Here is a 9,760-nt window from a genome sequence, read left to right as displayed (position 1 = left end):
TAACACAGATAAAAAGCAAGACAGAGTTAAATCACCCGGCCGGCTGACTCCTATTCATTATCTCCTGCAGCATATGGGACCATTCTCTTACTTGTCCTCGCCTTTTCTTCCGCAAAAGCAAAAGCGACCAACCCTGTCCCGCTTCAGAGCTAGCTACTCTTTGTGCCTGCTCATAGCTTCTGCCACCACCACCACTACTTCCTTCTCCTCCTGTCTGCTGCGGGCTCCAGTCCGGGCTCGGAGGGAAAAGGGCTCCCTTTGCGCTGTGCAGCGGGTGCTGCGATTGGGCGACGGTCCCTGAGCCTAGAGCTCCGCGTCGGTTTCAAGGCTCCTCCCTCCCGGTGAAAGACAGACTGCGGGGCGCCTAGAAACCGGTTGGAGGGCGCGCGAGGGAGAGGAGAGGCTGCGAGTTGAGGGATTGACACAAATGGTCTGGCGGCGGCGGAGGAGGAGGAGGCGGAGGCGCAGGGGGGACCCGGGGCGGCTAGGCTGCCCAGAGTTGCGCGCTCCTCTGCCCGGCTGCGGCCACTAGCAAGGCGCCGCCGGCCAAGAGCCACAGCCCGCCGGGGGCCGGGAAAGAGGGACGCGACCCCGGCGCGCCCAGACCACTCCTGCTCTCCTCGCCGCCCGCGCTTCATGAACCGCAAGTTTCCGCGGCGGCGGCGGCGGCTGCGGGACGCGGAGCAGAATCCGGGGGAGCGGGCAGAGCGCGGCCTTAGCCCGACGGAGGGCACGGGCGAGGACCAGATCTCCCGGAACACAGTGGGAACCGCCACCCGCCGCGCCGCTGCCTGCCCCAGCCGACCGGCGCCGAGGAGGGAGCCGAAAAAGTATGGCTGAGGAGGCGGTGCCTAGCGAGTCCCGGGCCGCCGGCCGGCCGAGCTTGGAACTTTGTGCCGTAGCACTGCCCGGCCGGCGGGAGGAGGTGGGGCGCCAGGACACCGCTGGCCACCGCCGGCCCCGGGCTGACCCCCGGTGCTGGGCTAGAGGGCTGCTGCTGCTTCTTTGGCTGCTGGAGGCTCCTCTGCTTTTGGGGGTCCGAGCGCAGGCGGCGGGCCAGGTATCCGGGCCGGGCCAGCAAGCTCCGCCGCCGCCCCAGCCACAGCAGGGCGGGCAGCAGTACAACGGCGAACGGGGCATCTCCATCCCGGACCATGGCTACTGTCAGCCCATCTCCATCCCGCTGTGCACGGACATCGCGTACAATCAGACCATCATGCCCAACCTGCTGGGCCACACGAATCAGGAGGACGCCGGCCTGGAGGTGCACCAGTTCTACCCGTTGGTGAAGGTGCAGTGCTCAGCCGAGCTCAAGTTCTTCCTGTGCTCCATGTACGCGCCTGTGTGCACCGTACTGGAGCAGGCGCTGCCGCCCTGCCGCTCCCTGTGCGAGCGCGCGCGCCAGGGCTGCGAGGCGCTCATGAACAAGTTCGGCTTCCAGTGGCCAGACACGCTCAAGTGCGAGAAGTTCCCTGTGCACGGCGCAGGAGAGCTGTGCGTGGGCCAGAACACGTCCGACAAAGGCACCCCGACTCCCTCCTTGGTGCCGGAGTTCTGGACCAGCAATCCGCAGCACGGCGGCGGTGGTTACCGCGGCGGCTACCCGGGGGGTGCCGGCCCGGTGGAGCGGGGAAAGTTCTCCTGCCCGCGCGCCCTCCGGGTGCCTTCCTACCTCAACTATCACTTTCTGGGGGAGAAGGACTGCGGCGCGCCCTGCGAACCCACCAAAGTATACGGGCTCATGTACTTCGGGCCTGAGGAGCTGCGCTTTTCGCGCACCTGGATAGGCATCTGGTCGGTGCTGTGCTGCGCCTCCACGCTCTTCACGGTGCTCACGTACCTAGTAGACATGCGGCGCTTCAGCTACCCGGAGCGGCCCATCATTTTCCTGTCCGGCTGTTACACAGCGGTGGCGGTGGCCTATATCGCCGGCTTTCTGTTGGAGGACCGGGTGGTGTGCAACGACAAGTTTGCAGAGGACGGGGCGCGCACGGTGGCGCAGGGCACTAAGAAGGAGGGGTGCACCATCCTCTTTATGATGCTCTACTTCTTCAGCATGGCCAGCTCCATCTGGTGGGTAATCCTGTCCCTCACCTGGTTCCTGGCAGCCGGCATGAAGTGGGGCCACGAAGCCATCGAGGCCAACTCACAATATTTTCACCTAGCCGCCTGGGCTGTACCAGCCATTAAAACTATAACCATCCTGGCGCTGGGCCAAGTGGATGGCGACGTACTGAGTGGAGTGTGTTTTGTGGGGCTCAACAACGTGGATGCTCTGCGGGGCTTTGTGCTGGCGCCGCTCTTCGTCTATCTGTTCATCGGCACCTCTTTCCTGCTGGCTGGTTTCGTGTCGCTCTTCCGCATCCGCACCATCATGAAGCATGACGGCACCAAGACAGAGAAGCTGGAAAAGCTCATGGTGCGCATCGGAGTCTTCAGCGTGCTCTACACCGTGCCGGCCACCATCGTCATCGCCTGCTACTTCTATGAGCAGGCCTTTCGGGACCAGTGGGAGCGCAGCTGGGTGGCCCAGAGCTGCAAGAGTTATGCCATCCCTTGCCCTCACCTCCAAGGAGGTGGAGGCGTCCCACCACACCCACCCATGAGCCCCGACTTTACAGTCTTCATGATCAAGTATCTCATGACGCTAATTGTGGGCATCACATCGGGCTTCTGGATCTGGTCCGGCAAGACACTGAATTCCTGGAGGAAGTTCTACACGAGGCTTACCAACAGCAAACAGGGGGAGACTACCGTCTGAAACCCAGAGTCTTACCTGCCCTTTTCTGGCCGGATCCCAGCTATCGCCTGAAAGCTGGCTCCAAGGAATTCCTGCCAAGCCTAGTCGCTCCAGGCTTCCTCGCCAGACATACACTTTTGCAGGCTCCTTTTTTAACAAACAGCACAGGTTCTGCAAAAGCTTCCGTCCCTGGGGTAAAGGAACGAGAGGGCCCAACTGCTAGAGGGGTTTGTTTGTGTGGACCGACCTCTCTAGCCCTCGCTCCGCTACTAGGACTGTACCCTTTTATGATTGTAAATAACCTGTGTAAGATTTTTGTACGTATATTTGTATTTAAATATTATCGAGTACGCGTTTTTTTTTTCTTTTTAAAAATGTTTAATTATTTAGGGCGATTTAAGCATCTCGGAGCTTTTCTCACTTGCTGTTTCCTGCGGACTGTAGAGGAGGTAACACAGAGCACATTTGATGAGTGCTTTGCCCTGTGCCCTCATCCTTGTTATGGGAGCATGGGCCTGGCTCTTGCACTGAGGGCTGTGACAGGGGCTGCCTCTCCAGGGTCAATTCCTTCAGCTTCTTCCGCCCCTCCCCTTTCTTGCTTGCAGTGGGAAATTTTAAGGTGCAGAACTCCATAAAGTTTCCAGATCCCGAGGTGGGCCCCGCCCATTCCAGTTCCTCCCCCTTTCAGCTGTAGAGTGTGGAGGGCTGCCCCTGAGACTTCCTGATGCTGCTTTTTTGAGAATCACCTTTCAACTTCATTAGAGGCCCCAGCATGGGCACAGCCAGTTAACCCAGCCTCCCTCTATCTACTCTGGTGTCCCTCGCCCAGTTTCTTTCTCCTTCCACCTAAGTTGGTCAGAGGGAATGCAGTCACCAGTACCAAACTTTGGAAAGTCTGACTTTTTAATAGATGAGCTCATATTTACTCTCTAGTGTCTGGAACCTGCTATGGGTCTGGTCCCCATCGTGGAAAGTGCAGCAAGCTTTGTGGGTTGGGACAGACTAAAGAGAGGTTATAAAACGTTAGTTCTAATTGCATTCTGATGTCTGGCAATCAATCTCCTTTCCCCCCCCCCCGGTGTTCCTTCTTGCTTCTTGCTTTTACCCTTCTATGAGATGCAGACATCGAGGTCACCCGGCAAGTTTGGTGAAGGAGTTGGTTTTTACCTTCCTAAACGGGATAGTAGAACATAACCAGAACATGAAAACTGAAGGAGATTTCAGTGGAGCGCAGTTCCTCCAAGTGAAACGGCTGCTTTCTGGTTTTAACCGAACTGCAATTAGACATATATCAGTCGTCACAATCTAAAAGTTCTACACTATCAACATGATGCTTACTTCTCAGCAGCACATTCTGAGGGAGGAGCAGTCACACCCCTACAGAAAGCCTGGTTGGACTTCCGAAGACAGAGGAGGTGGACTGACGGATGGGTGAGAGAAACAAACACAAACTGGGCATGCATGCTGAAGGGGAAGTGTGTCCATTCCTACTGCGTCCCATCTTGTGTGCTCTTGTCTGGATTCACGGCAGTGTGTTCAATGTAAATCTCTCAGAGCCATTTAAAAATACTCACTTTAGTTCTTCATGAAGAAGAGGAAAAAAAGCAGTCCTCCCGATTGTAGTATTCAAACTTTTAAGAGTTTATCACAAATGCCGGTACATAGGACCTAAATTTATCTATGTCTGTCATACCCTTAAATGACATTGGTTTTGAATTTGGTATGCGTTATTATTATTATTGTTATTATTATTGTTCTCACCACCATGAGATCATCTATATTTATAGAGGAATAGAAGTTTATATATATAAAATGCCATATTTTTAATTTCGCAAATAAAAAAAGTGAAAGTTTTGTACGAAATTACGTTGTTTTTGTGCCTGAAAATAACCATCCTATCTGAACTGCCTTTACATTTTACAGTGCCTCACAACCAGTCCACAACATACAAACCGAAAGATTCGGTGGACAAACCCGCCCTTCCAAAGAGCAACCAGTCTGCCTTCCGAGTGGCATTTGTAAAGCACTATTTTCATGACAGCAGAAAACAGAAGGTTTCAGTCGTTTAACCAAACAATGTCGTCATTAAAGTATAACTAATTTTAACACTGAAGCTTCTTTTTCTTTTACATTTCCGTGACTTATTTTGTAGAGGTTAATCTTTTAGTTGGTGATCTTTGTGATGTTCCGTGGGGTATTGTCTTCTCTTTTCCATGACCGTACACATTCCAAAGCCATAGACAGGCAATCAGGACATGGTTGCTGGCAATGTTTGTAAGCATCTTCAGAAAGCAGTAGTCTGTGGAGGTCTTTTTCTGTTTACTTCCGAGATTCCATTTCATATTGTTCAGAGAACCTCTCACAGAGGAATTTCCTACTTGACCTCAGAATTTATATGCATGTGTGTACAAATACCTGTACCCATGCATATGACTCTCTCTCTCTCTCTCTCTCTCTCTCTCTTTATATATATATATATATATATAATTATATATATAATACATACAATTATATATATATACAATTTACATTTTATAATATGGGAATAATATGAGAAATGGAACCTACTAGACTACCTCAAATATCTGGAGATTTAATATATTTTTATTATATTTGTCATTACTTTGTAAGGAAAGGACAGAGGGCTAGAGAGAATCTGTTAATACATGAAAGTGACTTTTATGGTATCAGGGAATTGTGTTATAAGTCTTAATTCATTTTAAGACATTAAATTTAATTTAATGGGAAATACAAATTTAAAGTAGGAAGAAACAATTCTTTTTTTTTTTGTTACATTAATAGAAAAGGTAGCATTGGGGAAGCTTTTATGTAGAGATACCCGTGAAAAAAACAGTAATTCTTTAGCCAAATTAGAACATGTCTCACTAGGTAATTATGTAACTTGTGGGAGAAATGTTTAAGAAAATTAATTAGTTTCTGTTCCAGTTATAAATGTAAACAAAACAAAACAAAAACAAGCCAGTCTTGTTATGGGTGTCTTTAAAATGATGCAGATGTGCATTTGACACAGAAAGGTTTTATATTCTCTCTATATTAAAATATCGCTCTAACAGTATTTTAAATCACTGCCAGGCTTCGTTTTTGGAAAGCAATTTATTTTAAAATATGTGAGGTACATAAAACCAGAAAGGTTTTTTTTTGTTTGATTTGGTTTGGCTTTGCTTCGTTCCGTGTTGATGGTAAAATAAAACTTACCTGGGACACCGTAAAGCCACTGATCATATGATCCCATTAGGACGCTGTTTCCATGACAAACCCTATTTTCAGATGGTTTGATTTGCCTGGATTTTTTTTTTTAAGCCAGCTTTCTATTGAAGTCAGTTTCCCACCTCACAGTGTACTCGATTAGCATTTACAGTAAATACGAAGGTAACACGAACACCCTCTGATGTTCATATTTTTTTTCACCTAGATTTTATGGAGACAAAAGAATTGCATTTTCCATCCCAGAGGCAGGCAGTACCAAACATATGTAAAAGGACCAGAGGGGATATTTCAGATGCTCTGCAATGCTCTCTTGTTAGCCTGAGTTTAGAGTCCTGGTCCTTTTGTCTCCACTGTGAGCACTGAAGCCTTCTGCCCTACGTACGTCATTATTAAAGATCCAGCATTTCACTTGAAAACCAGAGCGGCATAACATTGTATACCCTTGATACATTTCTGATGAGGATTTTCTATATAACTGGAGTCCAGGCAATTAAAACAAAACATGGTCAGTACACATGTTTACGTGTGGACCCTAGTAATATTGTCATTAGATACCTCTTAACACAACATTTTCAAAGTCTTGCAGGACTGACTTGCAGGAGCCCAAATAATGCATGGTTTTGTGTGACAGTTTGACACTTGAGTAACTAAAAAAGAATTGCAGTGTTACCTACATCCAAAGCCATTACATTTGCAATGTCTTAGAAGGGACTGCAAAACAAATAGCCAAAAGAGAAAACAGTATTGAGCTTCACTGTGACACAAAATTCCTTATGATTTATGATTGAGGGAATCGATTATTTCTGCACCCTCGGATTCCCATGTTCTTTAACAGACCTGTCATACTATAGCAATTTTTGTGACAAAGCAGTTTGTTTAGAACCTGGCCATTAAGGCATAATCTGTAGATTAATTTCCCTTGACTTTATCACGGTGGGAAGCGTCTTTATGCCTTGTAATAATTCCTTTGGGGAATTTTGTTTATAGATCCTTAGGGGACCTTAATAACGGGGTATGTGAAGGATTTCTTACAGAAATCTTTCTCACGTGATATATTCAGTAAACTCAAGCAGTATCTGCAGTCATGTGAACACACAATGTTTTGTGCATCATAATTAGTTTTAGACGCTAAAGTTCCTTGAAAAAGAAATAAGGTGTCACTTCCAATAGAAATTAATTTTTTAAAGATGTTCATGTTCTAAAGAGGTACAACTGAAGGACAAAACTCAAGTAATATCGAGTTTTCTCCAGTTAACATTGGGATACTAATTCAAAGGAATATGGAGTATTCGAATAGAATTTATTTGCATATTTTACACGCACACGTCTTTAAAAGGTGAAACTGACACTTGAAAACAATTTTTAAGTTTTAATATTTATAATATGTACATTTCACATAACTATCCCAAGAAGTTTCATCTACAGTGTAGACTTTCAAAACACGTTTGTAGCAATGCGGTGATTAACATCAAAAGAACTGCTGGTGCTGCTTTGAGATAGTTCTTTGTGGCCTGAATTCTTTTCTTCACTTGAAAAAAAAAAAAAGCACCAAGTATCCCTCTAATTTGTTAGGCATCTCCATGTTTCAGATCTCAGTACCTGTTTGAATTAAATAAGCTGGGGAAATAACTGCAGTACCCTCCATACACAAAGTGTGGCTTTTACTACCTTTCAAGGTCACCGCATGTCCTTGCCCACAAGCAGTGCTCTGAGATACACTGTGCATTTGTCCTTGGAAATGCTTGTCCTCACAACCCTAGCTGCAGTACCCAGAGCCATACAGTCTGGCGGATGCCCTTTCACATGCCATGTGCAACTCAAGTGTTGGGATTTTGTTTTTTGTCTTCAGAAGTAGATTTAGGCTGGGTCATGTTGGTACATACCTACAATCCCAACACTTAGAAGGCAATATTATGAGTGTTATGAGTTACAAATCATTCTGGGCTACATAGTGAAACCCCCAATTCAATAAATAATCACATGATAGGTTTAGAGACTATTCCTGATCTTCTGTTTTTAAATGTTATTTTTAATAAGTACCTCGTCAAAAACTTGGAATTTCTCCAATAGGGTGGTTATCAATCATCCAAGTTTCTTCAGGACAGAGAGGTTGAAGTAGTGAACTCATGGACAGTTGGAAATCAGTGTCATAGATTAAACAACACTCCCATAACATAAAGTAACAGTGCAGATGCTGGGTCAATAAATACAAGCAAAATACAATGACAACATACAATAAAATATTTTTTTTATATTTTCTTAAAAGCTTATATGTTGGTCACAACCTTCAAAGTGTACCACCATGGCTGAAGTGTCCTCGCTATGACCTGATGGAAAGCCAATGAACTCAGGCCTTTATGACATGTCTTCACAGTAAGTGCCAGTCAAGAAAAGCTGAGAGGACTGTGGCGCTGTGATTGAACAAACCATGATAAACACTCAGGACAACAAAGAAACAGGCACCAATGCAGGAGTCAAACCAGACACTGAACCTCGTTCTTGCTGTCTGTGAGAGCTGTTTAAATATCTAGTTTTTAGAAAGGAATCTCATGTTTTCCCTTGGAGTGTTTTTTTAAATTGGCATTAACACTTACCAGGATGTGAAGAACTGTTAAGCCTTTGCACGTTTGTGTTTATTTTATTACAAAAACAATGTTTTGGGAGTAAGACTTCACAGTCCAACGGAAATCACTCCAAATTGTTACATACACTTACACCAATGTAACTGTCAATTTTTTTATTTTATTTTTTTTTATAGATAAGTAGGGTTAGTATTCATTCTTTCCCCAAACTAAAGACCTTTTCCACAAGGGGGAAAAAAGATGTCAGCTAAGACTTAGGAGTCTACGGTGAATGTTGACAGCTGTAGAACACCCTATGTGGCCATGCATCTAGGTGCTTGACACTTCCACACGAAGCTCTTCAGTCAGAGTCGGCCCACTCACCCACTACTGTCTTACACTTCATTGTCACTCTTCATGTGAATGCACGTACAATACCACTGGCTTTGCTGGAATCACGGCACCAGTATCACTATCTCTTAATATAACTTAACATAAACGATGTTAAAGAGACGCACGTTGGCATCTATAGCCGACGTTCCGCAGAAGATACTTTGATGTGAGGAGATACTGGGAAATATCTAGACACACACTGATTTTCATGACTGTGGGAAGGGGAGTGACAGAGCTTGTAGTGTGTGGACACCGGGGACGCTTGTGCATAGGACGGCTCTCCACAACCACTAGTGTCTAATTTACGGTTCCGAACCGGAGACCCTTTTGTTCCAGATGAGTCATTAAAATTGTGAAAAGTACATTTTTAAAATAATGAAATATTTTAAATAAGGAAAGCATGGACGGCGTTGGTGTGTCCCAGCCTGGACCTCACTTTTGACATGTAAAATGTGTTTTAAGTTGATGGAAAGCTAGATAAGGTGGCAGGCAGGCTGACGTCTTTCAAGTTGCCTTAATGAAGCCCCTCCACCTTGGTGCTGTAGACCATGAGCTTTTCTCTTTTTCATTCCTGAGGATGAGGTCCCATTGAGGACCATCGAGGTCCCAGCAATCAGGTTTCTGGCGAAGCTTATTCCCAAAACCTCAGTGCAGTCAGAAGAGTTTCTCTTTTCGTAGAAATATACTAATCCCATAATGAAGCCCCCCTCTCATAACCTCATAGAACTCCAGCTGCCTCTCAGAAAACGTCATCATCAAATACAAAGTGTCCCAATATGTAAATATGGGGGAAATGACAACAAAAAAGGCAAAACAAGATCACTCAGTCCATCACAGT

General features: G+C 46.3%; 1 protein-coding gene across 1 annotated transcript; it reads left to right on the top strand.

Moving 5' to 3' along the window:
* Positions 1–238: 238 nt before the first annotated feature.
* On the top strand, positions 239–4,846 carry Fzd1 (frizzled class receptor 1). The gene has a single exon (XM_032907011.1). It carries the CDS (start codon positions 833–835, stop codon positions 2,759–2,761), a length of 1,929 nt encoding a protein of 642 aa, XP_032762902.1. The 5' UTR covers positions 239–832; the 3' UTR covers positions 2,762–4,846.
* Positions 4,847–9,760: the final 4,914 nt, after the last annotated feature.

Source organism: Rattus rattus, chromosome 6 (assembly GCF_011064425.1).
Source record: "Rattus rattus isolate New Zealand chromosome 6, Rrattus_CSIRO_v1, whole genome shotgun sequence".
Taxonomy (NCBI): Eukaryota; Metazoa; Chordata; class Mammalia; order Rodentia; family Muridae; genus Rattus; species Rattus rattus.
The sequence above is the reverse complement of the archived record's forward strand: the minus strand, read 5'-3'. Positions and strand labels throughout refer to the sequence as shown.